The 19,099-nt window shown below is 33.4% G+C and overlaps 3 protein-coding genes across 3 annotated transcripts in view; 1 reads left to right on the forward strand and 2 right to left on the reverse strand.

The window, feature by feature from the left end:
• Positions 1 to 340: 340 nt before the first annotated feature.
• Positions 341 to 19,099, reverse strand: part of LOC126968484 (PDZ domain-containing protein GIPC3) — a 31,108-nt gene continuing 12,349 nt past the window's right edge. Inside the window, exons 2-4 of the mRNA XM_050813553.1 lie at positions 5,603 to 5,833; positions 4,210 to 4,458; positions 341 to 1,913 (exon numbers count right to left, since the gene is read on the reverse strand). Of these exons, the coding sequence (XP_050669510.1) occupies positions 1,674 to 1,913; positions 4,210 to 4,458; positions 5,603 to 5,833 (720 nt within the window). The 3' untranslated portion in view covers positions 341 to 1,673. The remainder of the gene's footprint in view (positions 1,914 to 4,209; positions 4,459 to 5,602; positions 5,834 to 19,099) is intronic.
• On the forward strand, positions 15,675 to 18,334 carry LOC126968477 (putative nuclease HARBI1). Its single transcript, XM_050813542.1, has 2 exons — positions 15,675 to 16,304; positions 17,295 to 18,334. The coding sequence occupies exons 1-2, from the start codon at positions 15,897 to 15,899 to the stop codon at positions 18,102 to 18,104; spliced, it is 1,218 nt and encodes a 405-aa protein (XP_050669499.1). The 5' UTR covers positions 15,675 to 15,896; the 3' UTR covers positions 18,105 to 18,334.
• LOC126968485 (uncharacterized) lies at positions 16,320 to 18,453 on the reverse strand. The gene is made up of 2 exons (XM_050813555.1): positions 18,127 to 18,453; positions 16,320 to 17,046 (listed from the first exon to the last, which is right to left on the reverse strand). The coding sequence occupies exons 1-2, from the start codon at positions 18,451 to 18,453 to the stop codon at positions 16,438 to 16,440; spliced, it is 936 nt and encodes a 311-aa protein (XP_050669512.1). The 3' UTR covers positions 16,320 to 16,437.

Here is a 19,099-nt window from a genome sequence, read left to right on the forward strand (position 1 = left end):
TTGATGACAGTAGGTACCTACGATAGCTCGCGGCTACTAGATTATTTACAGGATGTTCCGAAATGATGTTATGGAAAATTGATTTATCTTGGTGAATTATGTATTTTTATTTTTGAATTATATTTTTATGATTAACGTTAGGTAGCTCTACCCGTGTGTTTATTTAATGTTGCCATCGTAGCTCTACCCTGTATAACAATTGACGTTTCTTCACACAAACTAAGATGCTAGAGGAAAGGATAATCTATACATATTATAGATTGATCATCATAGAGTACTTTGATGCTAATGATGTCATTCTTCTGGAAAAACTTAAATAAAAATGCTTTATCAACACAGCTTCATTCTCATAATGTATTTATTTATACAGCATCATCGAACTAGGTACTTCGTACACGAATTATATTAATACTTTATTAACTATAAATAATTTTTACATAATATATTAATTATTATATCAAGGCACACGTTTCATTAGAAATAAGGCAATATTTAAGGGTTATATTTCACCGGGACACCGCGCCAATGTGGTGTCGGGTAGCTAACTAGACACCAGACATATTGTGGTAATACATTTTGTTGGTAGCGGCGACTGGTTGCGCCACCGTGGTGTCCCAGTGAGATATAGCCCTAAGACTTTGGGACTAAGGATTATTGATTTTGTATAAATACATCTCTGGTAAGATATTGAAATTATTTCCACACAACTAATAAGGCCTAGCTGGTTACTAGTATAAGAACATATTAACTTTCTCGGAATGGTCATCATTATAATATCATTACTCTAATACAGTTTTAATGAGCGTTTCTTTTCTAATCTTATTGCATATAGATTCCGGCGCAGACCGTCAGCTCTCAGCTTAACTAGTGCGCATATTAATATTCGCCTGGATTGATATCGAGCAGTGTGACGATCGCAGATTGTACACTACGCGAGATCTATACATCCCAATCAATGAGACCATTTTTTCAACTTCGGCGCCTTCATCGCTCAATAACTGTACCGAGTTTAAATAATCAAATATAATACAGTTATATTTCAAGAAAATGTCAGAACAAATAGAAAACTCTATTTACACCACAGACACAACAACACGTTACCGGCGAACTGACGGAGTGCCATTGTTGAAGTTTTTTTTTTGTGTGTCTCTACAAAGGGGCTTCTATATGTGTTATTTTTACAGATAAATTTCGCTGTATATCATCGACCACAGCCCCGCTACGTCAAGAACTTCTTGATGCGGCGTATAGTATGGCAATATTGTCTGCAATAGTACCCTCCTGTGGTTCACATTTGTGTTTCGCTGACGCTGACGAAACTTATATTTTTTGTAAGGCTCCTACACATTATCTACATATATTAGCTTACGACACTAAAACTAATGCCCGTTTAGAACCACCTAAAGATAGGTTCAATAAACATTGCTGTATAATAACTTCTATACCAATGTCAAAGACTAGGTGCCCGTGAGACGTTATATTACATTAAGGCGTATATGCACTGTCTATTGCACTTACGGACCTCACAGGAAAGTTTATAATGCACCGGTAGTGTACATATTAAAAGTATGAACATTTAAATGTAGAACGATCGACATTAGTATAGAGTCTCACCGTAACTAAGAGTTACTCCTTAAGGTTTGAAGACCTGCAATTGTTTGTTCAACCAATCTTTAACTGAGACGTCCGGATCTCGCGTCCGTTATCACACCCCACAGTTCAATTATAAACTCGTCTGTAAATCCGAATTCTTGTAAATCACTATTGTCTATGGCCTCGGCGAGTTGCATGGAATTAGTTTTTCCTTCAGCTAGATCCCACATCTGTGTCGCCAACTCAGTGTCATTTATTCCCATAAAAGACTCCAGCAGTTCGTTTATCTTCTCTATTCCCGCTTTTGACCTGTCGTCATGCTGAAATTAACAAATAAAAACTTTTTTATAAATTGTTTTTATAATTAGGCTTATATTAGGGATTGGTCTGATACTACGCCAGTCTCGAACAAAGTGTGACGTTCACGTGCCATATGTACTGTTAAACTCTGCTAATAATTGAAACTAAAATGCTGGGTCGCGTAGTAAAAGTAAAAGTAATACTACAAGAAAGAGAGACGCTGGGATAGTATTTTGTATGTTATTAATTTCAATGTAAAATAACACTAATTATGTATATATATATATATATATATAAGTGTATATTACAAATTTTTAAATATGCCTTTTTAGTGTCAAGATGCCACGCACACGAGCATCTAATAGTTGCCCTAATAAAAAAGCTATTGTTCTTAGGTAGTAAGTTATCTAGTTGGAGCCCAGCGGAGACCAATCATTAATATAAGTTTGCTGGGTTTGGTATTAGTACTAATTTGGATTTAATTTAAATATGGATTTTCAAATTAGCATTACATTTAATATTATAGCTACTCCTACGTATTAAATTAAGTATTAATCCACTGAACATATGCAGGTACTTAGTAAGTTAAATATGTAGGTATATTAATTATAATAACTCGTATAAATATGATTTTAAAAAAATTTTTCTCAGAAAAATCTGAGAATCTAAAATTCAACAAATCTTCCTGTACCTACCTACTCATATGATTTATACGATATGAAATGTTACACTGAAATCTCTAGAGCGAACTTAAAGTCTGACTTAACTTACGCAAAACTAAGTTGAGTGTGATTAAACGCGAACTTGGCTTTTGTATTTTGCTGTCTTAGCTTTTTTTTATGAAAATAAGGGAAGAGACGAGTAGGACGTTCAGCTGATGGTAATTGATACGCCCTACCCATTACAATGCAGTGCCGCTCAGGATTCTTGAAAAACCCAAATATTCTGAGCGGCACTACAATTGCAATTAAGCTCAGCATCATTTCCGATGACAATAATAATAATATTGACACACTTTTTACACAAATTATCTTGCCCCAAGTTAAGCATATATAGCCTGTGTTATGGGTTACAAGACAATGATATATTTTATACAATATACTTACTTAAACATACATAAATAAATACATTTAAACATCCATGACTCGGAAACATATATTCATCATATATATATAAATGCTTGCACCTACCGGGATTCGAACCCGGGACCAAAAGGATAAATAATATATTTTAATGGACTATAAAAACGAAAACAAAGATTTCTCTGAGCTTAAACTCAGCTAAATTTTTCGTAAGTAAAGTCTATGTACGCTTCATAGATATTAGCCTTAGTAGTTACAATAATTGTTTTGTCAATAACAACGCCCTACAGTGCGATCATTTTCCTTAATCCCCAAACAGACACGACTAATTAACGTGTATCATTTTCCACCAATGCCATTCGTAGGGATTCGCTATTATATTACTAAATATAAAACCAGACTGAAAAAATGTTGCAAATTTATTTACTTTAACGTTTACATAGAGGGTTGCATGTGGTTAGCAATTTAAGATAACTATGTTATAAGTTACAGATCTTTCTAACAATTTGATGAAATTATATGAACTTTACAATGAACAACTTCAAAACGCATTTTCCGTTTTGAGGACAACAGGAGAGTTTTGAGAGTCAAGCGGTCGAATTGAAAGACAAGTGGTCGAGATTAATCATTGGTCCGGCGTCATACTCGGTACTTTTGTGCGATAGGCGTGGATATGGTCCACTACCGAACCGCGTGTGATGGCTCGGCCGGACAAAATCCGATCATGTGTTAGGTTATTCGGTTCGTATTCTAGACGTCTCAAGAGTTAATCCATGACTAAGCGTGCTTTGTCACTGTCTATATAGCTGTGCATAAAAGAGACCAAATACACTTAATCAAACATCTTGAGACGCTTTCTGTAGTACCGACCTAACTGCCACACTTCACTTATTAAGATTATGTTCGCATATACACATAAATAAAAACTTATAAAATAAAAATTAATACGTCCAGATAGTCTCTTGCAGCTAGACAACCGATGAAAAAGGCCAGGGTTGTTACTTTAATGTGCGTGACAAGCTACGTCTTACACTCGCGACTTGTATGTCACTTTGAGTTAGTGTGTGTGCATTGCTTAAAATAGAAGTTAAATGACAACCTCATATTTTTTCAACGTTTTCACAGCTGTCTTACTCTATCTAGATCTAAGATAAATTAGAATTATATTTCAGTGAAAATTATACTCAAAAATGTCGCCTACAGCTACCTACAGAAGTATTGTTAATTGACTTACCTCGTTCTCGATAGTTGCTGGCCCATTGGCTTTAAACCGCAGCGTTTCCTTCCCCGAACCGTAATTCTGTTTCCGACTAGATTTAGCATTGGATTTCGGCCCAATACTGCCGAACCCACTCTTCAAAGGTTCTACCAATCGAATGGTAAACGTACTTCCTCTGGGTATTTCTTTCAGTATCTTCGCTACTTCATAATGTCTCTTTCCGACCATGCTCTCCCCGTCCAGTCTTTCAATGTGATCTCCGACCTAAAGATACAATGAACGCGTATAATTTAGTTCACTCCATAATAGATCATTTCCTGTTGAATTGTCAGAGTTCATTGAACTAACCGTAATTCTTGCACAATAAGCACATCGGCCATGAAAGGAGTTATCAAATTATTTGAATGGAATTCGTTAAGGATTATATTGGTGCAAATAGAAGTGACATGATTTTTTTGAGTTTGTTCGAGTAGTTAAGATCACTTTTATACCGAAATGCGACAAGAAAAACTTTAGGTCCTTTTAAAGAATTTCCTAATTGTACGTATGTATCAGCAAATACGTTTTAATTGGTTTGTTGTTTACATTTTTCTTCATATCGTCATCAAACCTTTGATAATCAAATGGTCAGACTTGAAAAATCACTTTTCTATTCTCTTTACTTATGGAAGGGCCACCACAATTTAGCCAATGTCAGGTCGCCAAAGAATTTTAGATAATTTGTGTCAATTGAAGATGTTTTATAATATATTATACATACTGTTTGGCTTTGACTTCAATATCATATTATATTTAATGGTTGTATTAACTTAATAAAAATGAGCACAATAATGAACAAAAAGTAAAGGCTAACTAAGTAGGTTTTATTATTATTTATCAATTAATTAATAGCAAGATCCATCGTATTTATAATATTGTTTATAAATTAAAAATGAATAAGGTCGAAAATTATAAACTCCCTCAACGACGAATACTATAACGAATTACGTGCCTTCAGTTCTTCTAGTGGTACTTACCACCACAGGACGTGCAAGCTCATTTGTACTCGAATATTCTTTGCCAAAACCTTATACATACCAATATGGTACTATCGACAAAATTTGAAATAGGGATACGCCCATTACAATGCAGTGCTTCTCATCAAAAGGCAGTGATAATGCTTGATTGGTGTCCCAAGTTTTGACCGTCATCACATTTTCGCTGGTCAACTGAGATAAGGTCGAGTATCATCAGGTGCAGGGTATCTTTCAAACCGAAACACAAAAGTGGTATTACCTATATGGGCTATGACATATAGTAGTAGGCTATAGCAATTACTTATGTAATCTAATGGTAATATTATTTAAAGAGCGCAAAAATATTGAGATAGCTTTTGTGTTATATCTTTTTATGTTTACCCAAAATTTACCTCAATGTGTGGTATTCTGGCTACAATAGACCCTTCCTTTATCCTCTTGATGAACGAGTAACCAGCACCGTTGTCCGTTATCGTCAAGCCCAGAGAGTCTTCTGTTTTCACTATTTCCACCTCCTTCGGTCGTCCCTTCCGATGTGCAAATATAAAATCTTCTAATCCTATTTGTCCGCCTAATAATTTTTTCATGTCAACTTTGTGAGTATTTAAAGTACAGAATAAAATCTGAAACAAACAGAGAAAATATTAATGCAGTCTGCAATGTATAATATAGACTGTAAAGTACAATTATTCTAGAGTAAAATTACAAAATAAAGCTGTATTTTAATTTAATTGTCACGATGTAAGTTAAGGACATACCACCAAAAACTGACGTGTACAGAGTATAAATTCTCTTGATTTAAGATATTTATAAGTATTTTATTTTCAAATATATGGAAATGACTAACTTAACTAAGTAGATTGAATGAAATGAGTTGTGGAACCTACTTCAGTTAACATTATTAGCTGGTTTTATAAACGAGTGAACGTGTGGCGGTACTGATAATACCTAGACATTTTCGATCACAATTTTCAAGGCTGCCTTACAAAAAGTACTCCCCGGTTACAATATCACTGGAACTATTGTCGATGACGTCACATCGTCGCTTTATTACGGTAGAGAACGAACATCACTAGGATATTATTATAAAAAAACTAGTTGACCCGACAGACGTTGTTCTGTATATTTAAACTAATATTATAAAGAGGAAAGATTTGATTGTTTGTTTGTTTGCATTGAATAGGCTCCGCAACTACTGAACCGATTTGAATAATTCTTTCACTGTTGGGAAGCTACATTATCCCCGAGTGTTATAGGCTATATAACATTTTCAAAAAAATTAGGGATCCCTACTAAAAGTCCAGTAATGTAACCCAAGGTGTAAAAATACGTACGCGAACGACGTGGCGGGGATCAGCTAGTAATAAATAAAATAATGTTTTTTTATAATTTTGTCAATAATATATCAAAATGTAAGTTGTAATGAAATTGTTTTACAGCAACAAATATCGGACGACGGGGGAAACATCAAAGGAAAACAAAATTGTTGTTTTTATTTCATTCCGAACACTTTCATATTTATTCACCTTTTAAACCTTCCCTGGACTTCCACAAATAATTCAAGACCAAAATTAGCCAAATCGGTCCAGCCGTACTCGAGTTTTAGCGAGACTAACGAACAGCAATTCATTTTTATATATATATATATAGATAAACAACTACTTTTTCAGTATTACAGATTGATGTAAAGGTGTTGTAATGCTGATTGTTATTATTATAAAGATGAAAAGTCATTGTAAGAATCTGGGCTAAATAAAATAGTTTATTTATCTGACAGTACTGTTAACGACACAGAATGAATTAGAAGAGTACAGAAACTACACAACATTATTATATTAACAACAAAAGTTCAAACATAACAATGAAAACTCCAAAAACAAAGCAGTTATAGCAAGAAAATATGATATGTAAGTAATAGGTTCAGGTTAAAATGTTGAATTTAGAACCCGATTCGATTAGTGACAGTTGACACACGACTAAGGAGAAAAGTGTGCTTACATTGTATTAATATTACTTTAAGCACACTTTTGCCACACTACGTCTGATAGCGGGACGGCAAAAAATGATATGACCTTATATGTGTATACGTAATACGTCATTGATTATACATATACAGGGTTACAGGAAAAGTATGTTTTCTGTATGATTTCACTATGGAACCCCCCATCCTAAACTTAACCATTTTCGAGATGAAAATGCCCAATTTTACGGCTATTGAATTGAATATTTTGAATTTTTTTGACTCTTATGATAATTTTTTTGATTTTTTACATGAAGAATGAGATGCTTAATGACCTCAATGACTAAAATTGCACGTAAGTTAACTAAATTGTAGACGATCGAAACTTAAGAAAATAAGTACAAATTATAAAAAAATATTTTTCTTTTCTGGATATCTCAAAAAATTATTGTGGCATTTGCTCTGCAGATGTGCTTAAAAACATCTACATTTTATCAGCTATCCAACGAGGTATATAATAACAACCTAGGGTTGTATTTAAACTCATAGATATATATTGTACATGTATATTGGTGATACAGCTTGCTAAAGGACAGATGGACAGAACGCATGGATTACTTCTTTGAAGTGTTAAATTTTTACCAATACTTTTATTATTTGTCATACAATTTAATATTTGTCATTACTTATAACAATAAACAATAGTCAGTATTTATTCCACTGAATCTGATTATTTTTACCAAATTACCGCGACGTGAATATTGGTAGAGGTAACTTGACTGAGCTATTACAAAACTGATTCGAAACGAGGCATTGAATTATAAGTATAGGCACTTATTTGCTGATTGATAATTATTTAGCTGATCCTAAACAAATAAATGTATACACTTTTATAATAAAGTCCCAGCCACTGTTCAGGCATTATCTATAAATAAATTTAAATAATTTATAAAAAAAAGGCTCTTTTGTAAGTCCTATTACTCCACAGCTGAATATCTAAGTGATCGGACAGACGGGGACTAGATTATTTTATAGCGATAGAAATGACTGTACAATATTGTATATTTTTATTGAAAAGAGCGCAAAAATAGAATGCTGGGAGAGTTTCTTGCGCTGCTTCTTCTCTCTCAGAGCGCCATTTGTTTTCGAAGCGGTAGTAGTATCTAGCATTTAGAAATGACATCAAAAAGAATTCTAAAGGAATCAATTTTAAGAAAATAAATGCTTTTCATGCCTTTTAGAGTTCAGCAAAATATATTGTAAAAACGGTAATGTAACAGAAGAACAATAATTCATAATGTTATTTATAATAGGTTTATATTAATTGTATATAATATAATAAAGTGAATTATTGGTTCATGAGTTATTTTGAGTTTTGGTAGAGTAACATAAGTCCTGATTCTTAACTTATTGTTATTTATTGATTAAATAATGCTTGAATCACAAGATAAGTGGTTAAATTTTTAAAACCAAATAAAAATATTATATAGTAATATTTTCAAAAACCGACGATCTGGTCAAGATCCTTTTTTCCGAAGAGATTTCCTTTTTGTGTTTATTAATTGTTTGATTTCTATAAATTTAATTTACTCCAACTAGCCATAATATTAAGAACATTGTTTATTTCTCTTTAGTTTCAATTAGTATTGTATAAACATTTATTTTTGTACCTAACATTGAATACCTCTAAGTTTTTCATAGTAAGATGTGGATAGCGTATCTGACTACAATTTTATTAGACTTAATTGTTAGTTTTCCTAATAAAAAAAAAAAAAAAAAAAAAAAAAAAAAAAAAAAAAAAAGAACACCAGAAAAGGGTGGATGACTGATCGTCATGGTGATCAAGGTACTCATTTTTTATAAGAAAACGTGTTATTGTATTAGGTACCTATACTTAAAGGTTAAGTCGAGTTTGTAAGTCTTTTGTTGGGCGATTAATATGCTTTTACAATATCTTCCCAGAAAATATACAACAGAAATGCTTTATGAAATTGAAAATATTTTTTAAGAAAACCTTTGTCTGGCCAATGTCGCTTTTTTGTAAATGAATTTCATAATGATAGCACACCCCCGAACTTCCTAATGGAGCTATCGCCGCGCCGCCAGGTTATTTAATCGCAATAGTAAGAAGAGGCGCCCTGAATATCTTACGCCCAAACTTCTCAGGTGTGAGCCGTATTTGTGAACGAATCCTAATTGAATAACTTACGTAGTGCGTCACTTCCGCCTTCCATCCATCTGACAATCTGAAAATTACTTCGTGCTTTTTATATTTATTGTCTCAAATTAATTCTCAGCCTTTTTAGGGTTCAAAAACAGACCCCTAATGGATTCATCATGTCTGTTTGTCTATCCGTGTTCATTTCACAGTTCACAGCCACTTTTTTCCAAAACTATCAAAATATAACAAAAAATATGATGTACCTACATTACTATGCAAACTTCCTTGGTCTTTTCCATGTTTACATGAAATAAATTATTTATAATTTAATATAATTTTTCTTTCTATATACCTTTTATATGATATTGCTTGCTGCTACAGAACTTTTCATTGGTGAGTCCGACTCGCACTTGGCCGCTTTTTTTTTGTTACATTTCATTCAAAAATTTACACATATATTTGTTCAATATGTGGAGAGCAAGAGCCTTCAGTTCTCATTGTATTTTAATCATAATTGATTAACATAGAACAGCCTTGAGTCTGTTATCTCAACTGAAAATGATAGAGTTCGTAAATAACGAACAAATAGTGTGTGTAGTCGACTGTTATCGCTCACTGCAACCAACGAACAATTCACCTTGACACCACATTTACTTTGGTCTACGTACACATAATTATAACTGTATGTTATAATATTTCTTATGATGTATGTAATGAGAGCGTAACTACTAGATATTGCAAGCACTTTTTGCGGTTTAATTTAAATAATATAATAATCATAATTTATTTCTCTTAAAAACATAGGTTTACAGCAGCTGGTGGCCTGGAGTCACCTTTCAGGCAAATAATTCCTGTACCGGGTGTCTCCGCTCTTCCATTTCAGCAATGTATTATTTTTAACAAAAGTTTTATTGACATGGTTGTGAAATAATAATAATAATGTTAGGAAATGAATATAATAATGTTATGAAACGAATAAAAATTTACAATTTAAATATTTGGATAGTTATTTTTGAATACCTTAACAATACAGTAAGTGTGTGATTAATGATTATGCAATGATGTTTTTTTTGGTTTTTGGACCAAAATGAATGAAAGACTTTCATTAGCAAGTAGACAAAGACTCCAACAGAGAAGAACTTGTCTAAAGGAGATTCAGGAAGATGCAGAAGGTTAGCGAATCTATTGTGACTGTAACCTGTTTTGATTGACAGTATAACCAAAGAAAATAAAATTGGCTATTCATTTATTAGTATATAGATAAATACACAAATAAAATTTGACAACAAAATTTTATGAACGATGCGGGACTCGAACCCACGACCTCTGGCGTTTCGTGCCAGTGAGTCGCGCATCGTTAGTAAAATTTTGTTTCCAAATTTTACATACTGTATACATACATACAATCACGCCTCTTTCCCGTAGGGGTAGGCAGAGACCACTTTTTTCCACTTGCTACGATCCTTACATACTTGTTTCGCTTCGTCTACTTTAATTATTCCTTTCATACATGCTCTTCGGTTAAGGGTACTCTTGACCTGGCCTTTTTTCAAGACGTCCCTGATTTGATCTTAAAACGTCCGCCTAGGTCTACCCCTTCCAACACTTTCATTCATACTGGCCTTATACACTTTCTTCGTCAATCGTTCTTCATTCATTCTCTCGACATGTCCAAACCATCTCAGCAAAAAAAAAACAAATTTTATTTGTGTATTAATCCCAGAAGTGAGGGTTGTCACTTTAAAACATAACAAATTCAGTATATAAATAGATTAGATACACAAAAAATACGACACAGTCTCAAATGAAGCTAAAACCCCAAAAATGTTTGTAATTAATAAATTAACACCTCCTAATGCTTATAATATTCCTTGAGTCGTTTTGTACATTTGCGGCTTTCAAAATCAACAGGAATTCTACTAGTCTCACCTTTAAACGTTATTGGAAACTAACACATATCTGCAATGACGTTCTACACATAAAGACAAATCACGTCGTATTTACACAAAGCCGAAATATGGAACATTCCACAAATTACACCATACTAAACTTCGACTGCTATTTCTATATATTGCCGCATTTACCCCAGTTGTATAAAATATTCTTGGTAATAAGCACCAATGTACAACATTTATTATTACGTATCTACATTGATATTTAAATAAAATGTTATGCATTGGTAACATTAGTGTCAAATATTTAGCAGTGGTTACGTTAGTTTGGCCAAAACAAAATAATTGCAGAATTATATTAAGAATATCTTTAGATATTTTGGATTCAAGAACCCCTTAGCGTAATATTAAGCAATAATCTGAGATAATTAATAATACGTCTAGAACTCTAGATAGACTGTAACATTTATGAACACGTCGAAAAAAATTAGCGGCAAAGATTTAGCCTCTATTTTCTGCAATGCATGCAACAATGTGACGAACGTATCGCGAGTGTAAGACGTAGCTGTCATGCACACTAAAGTAAGAAATCTGACCTGTTGTCATGTGTTGCCTAGCAAGAGGCTCTATCTACACGTATAAATTATCTGAGGCTATTACGTACAAATCAATCATATCAATATTAAATGAGATTAATAAGTTATTAATCTATTTATGTTAAAAGCAAGTAACAAATTTTAGTACATTTTTCTTGGAGATGTAAAAAAGAAAGTTTTGTATGAATTTTATTAAAAACTACTTCCCTAGAACTTCGGTTATATATCTCACATCATTATAATTTCATTTATTATTATATAGACTAATTCATTTTTTTTATAGACTAATTCATTTTGTATTGAAAAATTCATTTAAACTATAGAAGCACTTATAACAGTAGTAATCCGTGAATTTAATATATTCATTCACCTTGATCGATATATAATTAGTACTTTCTTTGATTAACGCGAGTGTTACACTTTTAAATAAAACACTTTTAAAGGATTAAAACGCGTGTAATTGTAACAGTGCTTTTACATTTGATATTTCGTAAGTAACTTACATTTTTATCATTATTTTAACTAACCCGACGTTTCCGTGACCTTTAAAGTCACGTTTTAAGTGGTACGCGTTACTGTATGCGTTTGAACCCCTTAAAAAGTGTTTTTTTTTTATAAGTATATGTATATAATATTTAATATTATGATTATCTTTCCATACATTGAAAGCATAGTCAGGCTTCGTTTATCAACGTTATACCGATTCTAGTTAATGAGTATGAATTTAATCTATAGAAAATATTAAGATTAAATTATTTTTAAAAAAATGAAACCCTAACATCGTCAGAAGAGGTGAGAATCACGCGATAGAAAGAGAGGCACATTCTAGTTGAATAAAAATGTAGGTTATTAACGCTGTGCGATCTGAATTGCACTTAATTGTACCGCAGTAAGAGTCCCTTTGTGTTTAATTAATTTTGCGGAGTGAGCCTTATATCCTTGTAATACTATAATATATTACTTGGCATGGCCCTAAACTCAATAGATCGATTTTTAATATTATGCGGTTTTATTTCTCCGGCTAGTACATGTTTTGGTAATATTTGCGGACATGTCGAGTTCACTATGAGGCTGCGCCCCCATGCACGGTCACTTCCTGGCTGGAGCGCCCGACCATACTTCCGGAGCGACACTTTAGATAAGCTATCATGCCGGGCCATGCGTAGGTACTCTCACGTGCCACGTGTTCCTAACAAAGTCAGCCCACGGTTATAAAACTTACCAACTTTCATATTTAGGCTGGGTTGCATCATATTAGCTGTCATATAGTTAAGGCTTAAGTCAAATTTAACGACAACAGTAACGCTGGCTTTAACATAGACCGCGGAATGTATTGCACCATCGTATTCCTTGACGAAGTTAAAAAGTGAAATATCAAGTCAATATCGAATATATAGATGAAAACGCTTAACAAGTCGCTATTTAGCTTTTAACTATAACTTTAACCGGCGTCGCGTCGTCTAAAAATTGTCAAATGGTCAACTCATTTGTTGCTTTACCGGTGAGAAAACATGTGAAAATCACATGTATTTTATTGCTAAAGTTAGTGCAACCCAACCTTAGTTTCTCAACACTAAAGTCGAAGTTATAATATTAATTAACGTAGGTAGGCTTGTCAAATACACAAAAATTTTAGGAATGTTGATTTTAATTATAAGAGATTGAATACAATAAAATATAATATAAAACGAAGTCATTTCTCGGTGACGTATGCTTAGATATTTAAAACTACGCAACGGATTTTGATAAGGTTTTGTTTAATAGCTGATGGTGTCTGTTGATTCTCCCGGGGCAATTGATGATGAGATTAGATAGTATTTGGTTGCTGCTATCTCTTACTTAATACTGATTCACCGCGAACATTCGAGATAATAAAAACCTAAGTTTGATAGTATCGAATAACTTAAGATAACTGGTCAAGTATGAGTTTGACCTGCACAAGGACCATTGTAAAAAATTTCTAACCCTGTGTTATTTTTTTAACTATGATTATATATAGCCCAGTGGTTTGTGACCCTGTCTACTGAGCTAGATGTCTCGGGTTCGTATCCCGGTAGGTGCAAACATTTATGTGATACCTAAATATGGATTTGTTTCCGAGTTAGCTTGACAAGCGCGTCTATATTTATGAATAAGTTTGTATTTGGTATTAAATATTCATTATATAAAATCATATGCGGGCCGTGTCTGTACAATACCTAAATATTAAAAAAATACCTTTGTATTCTTTTTTTGCAGGGAGGACGTTTTTTGAATTGACCAATATGGTTTTATCTGTCAAAATTTCAACTATTGCGGTTTAGGAAGGTCAACGGAGTCTTAGTTGGTCCCGTTTGCATTGGTTCAGTTACCGAATCATAAATATGCAAGTACCTCTAAATACAGTTTTTAATGCAAACCGTAAAAGACTTAACTACTAAAACTAACGGTGGCTGATAATAAAATTAATAAATATACTGAAAATAATAATAAAGTACCTAATATAATATATTACAAAGAAAACTAATCTAGTTAAACATTATGCAACATATTTTTCCTCGTCGTCCCCGCCATTACAGCGTAGGCTGAACAAATGAAAATCAGTTTTATAACATTTTCACCAAACGGCAAGCTGAGATGACCTTTTAGCTCAGCTTGGGTCAAGGTTTATGGTATTCATAACAATTAGGCGCTCTTTTGTCATGAAATAATCAGTATAGACAAAGAAATAGCAATTTTGTTTAAATAATAACGTTGTTTGATTATGGCTGAAGTTCTTTTATTCAAATAATTCTCATAATTAATTAAGTTTAAGTTTACCTGACTAACATGGCCGACTCCTGTCATCGTGCAGTCATGATAACTACTTAAATCAGTCATACACCTATATATAATATGACAGCTGCTGTGTAACAATCGAAATTAATTGAGTGTAGTACTAAAAACAGACCAGGTTTTAGCTTACTTTAGTTTTAAGCTACGTCTTACACTAGCGATTTGTATGACTCTTACCCCCTTATTCATAATGGTCCGCTAACTTTAAACAGCCGCTAAGGAGTGTTTTTTCTCATTCTGACTTAGGTCAATAGAAGAAGACAGAGTGAGAATTAGCAATGCTTTAGCAGACTATTATGAATAAGGGGGTTAATGTTAATGTGCGTGCATTGCTGAAAATAGAGGTTAACAGACAACCTCAATCTTAATTGACGTTTTAACAGCTGTCACAGTTTATCTAGACGTATAAATGATCTATGTTAACAATGTTGCTAGTTTCACTCTTTTTAAACATTGTTTTTGCATGAAAATTGGTAATAAAAAAATATAAGTAGGTAATTATCAAACAAGGCATTAGTTACACTTATGTAACGCTTTCGTAACTCAATCACTGACTGTGTGTGTGTGTGTGTGTGTGCTGTACACTCATTACACACGCCATTACGTTATACTTATTATATTATAACAATAACATGTCCACTTACCAACTGACTCACCATACCTAAACAAACATATATTATACTAGCTGACTCGACAGACGTTATTCTGTACATAATAAATAAAATACTGTGTTTTTATGAATTGTCAATAATATTTCATAACATCAAGAACTATTTCGTAAAATATGCTCTCTGTTATAATGAAATTGTTTCACGGCAGAACTGTCAAACCGTGCGTCAATACATTTTCTCATAGAAAATATGTCCATACAAAACAAATATTGGAAATAAAAATAATTATGTGTTCCAAATCGAAATAAAAACTATTCTATCACTCAAGTTGGACTAAAATGCACTCCATGAAATAATCCTCATTTAAATCCGTTCATTAGTTTAGGAGTCCATCGCGGACAAACAACGTGTCACGTAATTTATATATATTAATCTTATGGTGCTCCCACATTGCCGTTATAAAATGTTTGTAAACATTTTATAACACCAAAACATTTACTAACAAATGTTAACAATTGTTGCACTTTGTTAGAAACTGTTACATGTTATAAGTGCTCCTACATTGATGGAAAATGTTTAAACATTTTATAACATCTAGTATTGGCTCGCAGTTTGGTTTCGCCTTCTGAGGGCTGAGGACGTCTACACGAAAATGGAAGAAGATTTGCTCATTGGAATAGCTTTTATTTTTTGTTTAAAAAAGAAGAAAAAGCGCTCTTATTGGATGCGCCAAACGCTAAAAGCTAGAGGAAAATATAGTGCCACAGACTATCTCAAGGATTTAGGTATTGATGGTTGCTTAAAAGATTTTATAAGAATGAACAGTTCCGAATTTGAATATCTACAAAATTTAATTGGGGCAAAAATAGGCAAACGAGACACTACATTTAGAAAATCTGTAAGTGTGACGGAAAGACTTGCGGTAACGTTAAGATTTTTGGCAACTGGTAGCAGTTATAAAAGTCTTGGAAATGTGTTCAAGTTGTCAGACCAAGTGATATCTATTATCGTACCAGAAGTGTGCGAGGCTCTCAATGAGGTTTTAAAGGAATACATACAGGTAAGTCAAACAACATTTTTAATTATTTTTTTATTTACTTTTAATATGATCTAATCTAATCATACTTTAGGTAGGTACCTATCTTACCTTACTAATAATTTTTTTAATACTTAACAAACCAAACATGTATTTTTTAATTTTTGATTGATTCCAACAAATCGTTTAATGATTGGGTCGAATCTTGGCTTGATTCCGATAAATTAGACGGACTCTGTGTTCTTGCGCTGGTACGAGTATGTGTCCTGGAGTTATCCGAAGAACTGGTTTCAAATGAAGCCGAGGGACTCGGTGCGGTGTAGTATCCTCTCGAGCTACAGTCAGCATTATTTTCCGAAAAAGTGGATAGATTTGGTTCAGAGTTGTATCCCCAGGAACTACTAGCGGTTGGGTCTGTAAAGGTTGTTGGAAAATCATATTGTCCCATTGTCGCATTGTACAAAATATTGTTAATGTGATGTTGAGCAGTATTCTTAGCATGACTGTTTTTTATTTGTTTCAGTTTCATCGAGACATACTCTCCAAATGCGTCATTTTCATCCCTGCTTTTTCTAGATTCGTACATTCTTTGTAAAATATTTACAGCTTCTTGTTGTGTTGGATCTTGTTCTACTTCAGGCCGTCTTCTTTTCCGAAATGGTTTTGGGGTGGCGAAAGGCGTGCCCGTAGTTTCATCAGTGACAGTATTTCCTGTTTCGTTCAAACTGAGAGTGTTTTCTGAAGCAATTCTGTTTTCTTCGTTACCCTGAAAGAATAGAACTAAACGATAATTTCAAGTTATAGGCGCGTCAAATTAGCTAAAATTGTAAAAAAATCTATAACCGCGATTTTCTTTTTCTATTACTTAACAACCCTTAACTGAAATCATATTTTTTTATAGTGTATTCTATTAATATTTCATACTTAATAAAAATATCCAATAAAATTTGTTAGAATAACGAGTTATAAATTTATTTTTCGCGCCTATTTCTTAATCTTCTATTTTTGTTCCAGATACCAACAACACCTCAAGAGTGGCTACACGTGGCAAATTCATTTGAAGAAAAATGGAATTTCCCAAATTGCTTAGGAAGTATCGATGGAAAGCACGTAGCCATACAAAAGCCAATTGATAGCGGCAGTGAATATTACAACTATAAAGGATTTTACAGCGTTGTACTTTTAGCGATAGTGGACGCAGAATACAACTTTCTGTACGTGAATATTGGCTGCCAAGGACGCATAAGTGATGGCGGAGTTTTCGCAAACACAAAATTTCGAAATAAAATTAACGACAATAGTTTAAAAATACCCAGTGACAGCTCACTACCAGGCAGAAACAAACCTCTTCCTTATGTGTTCGTAACAGATGATGCGTTCCCTTTACAAAAACACTTATTAAAACCTTTTCCAGGACCACAGGATAGCAATTCTAAGGAAAGAATCTTCAGTTATAGACTGAGTCGTGCGAGGAGAACAGTAGAGAACGCATTTGGGATTTTGTCAGCCAGATTTAGAGTTTTACGAACTACAATATTATTAGATCCAGAAAAAACTACTACTTTAATTATGACATGCGTGCTACTGCATAATTTTATAAGAAAAACTGAATCGAGCATGATTTACGCTCCATCTCAATACTATGATGGAGATGACATAGTAACTGGTACACGTATCGATGGACAATGGAGATTAGAACAGCAGCAATTAACACCACTTGAAGCATGTGAATCCCTGACAGATGATGGGAAAGAAATAAGAAAAGAATTCGCAGAATATTTTTCAAATGAAGGGTTTTTGGACTGGGCATCTAAATATTATTAAAAGACGTTAAAATAAAACTCACCTGCAACCCTCCATCGACAGTTAAACTTGGAATATTTTTGCCTTTAAGGAACATGAGTTTTTTAAATGCAAACCATTTACTTGACTCATTAGCTCCTGCACCAGATTTATTAGATTTACATTCTCGGTTAAATTGACCTACGAGTGATCGAATCTTTTTTTCAATTACTTTTTTATCCATATTAAATTCACTGGCAATTTCCATCCAAGCATCGTGTTTTTTATTTCGGTCTTTGTAGCTCTCTGACATCGTGTTCCATAGTACTTCTCTTGCTTGAAACATTTCAATCAGTTTGTAAACATCATCGTTATTCCAATTACCGGACATATTTTATTGCTTGGCGCACGCGCAACCACTAATACACACGCACAGCGATGCACGCTGACACAAAGGAACTGACAAGCGAGACACCACGCGCAGCGACCTGCGTACTCTAACCCCCACCGCACCGCACCGCCTATCCCGCCATCACCCTTATAAAATGTTTACAAACAAAAGATAACACATTTTACTAACATTACTAAACATTTTCTAACATGAAAATTTATTTGTGATTAAATGTTTGCTAACAAATGTTTACTAACGTTATTAAACATTTTCTAACGGCAATGTGGGAGCACCATTAATCTTATAAATTAATTATTATATGTCATATATATCTATATATGACATATAATATTAAAGTCTTAAACATGCAATACCGTTTCAAAACTACAATTTATACAAGATGTGCATAATATGGATGCGAGTAAGTTGTCAGTCTGCACGCTTACCTGACAAACGGCTAAACAGATTTGAATGTGGTTTTCACTGATCTGTTGAGGCAAGCTCCCCGTAATATTTGGTGTTTGTTCTTGTTCTAAACTTGTTATGCCTACTACTCGGTTAAGCGAGTTTGTAATTCTTTTGTTGGGCGTGTGTATGCGTAAAACATGATCCCAGAAATGTGTACCTACAGAACAAACGTGTTTGG

This window comes from Leptidea sinapis, chromosome 15, assembly GCF_905404315.1.
Source record: "Leptidea sinapis chromosome 15, ilLepSina1.1, whole genome shotgun sequence".
Classification (NCBI taxonomy): domain Eukaryota; kingdom Metazoa; phylum Arthropoda; class Insecta; order Lepidoptera; family Pieridae; genus Leptidea; species Leptidea sinapis.

Excerpts from the sequence above, each read along its gene's own strand:
- LOC126968477 (XM_050813542.1), top strand. The coding sequence starts at position 15,897 with ATGGAAGAAGATTTGCTCATTGGAATAGCTTTTATTTTTTGTTTAAAA. Across the intron at positions 16,305-17,294 it reads TTTTAAAGGAATACATACAG|ATACCAACAACACCTCAAGA; the intron begins GTAAGTCAAACA and ends TTTTTGTTCCAG.
- LOC126968485 (XM_050813555.1), bottom strand. The coding sequence starts at position 18,453 with ATGTCCGGTAATTGGAATAACGATGATGTTTACAAACTGATTGAAATG. Across the intron at positions 17,047-18,126 it reads CTGTCGATGGAGGGTTGCAG|GGTAACGAAGAAAACAGAAT; the intron begins GTGAGTTTTATT and ends CTATTCTTTCAG.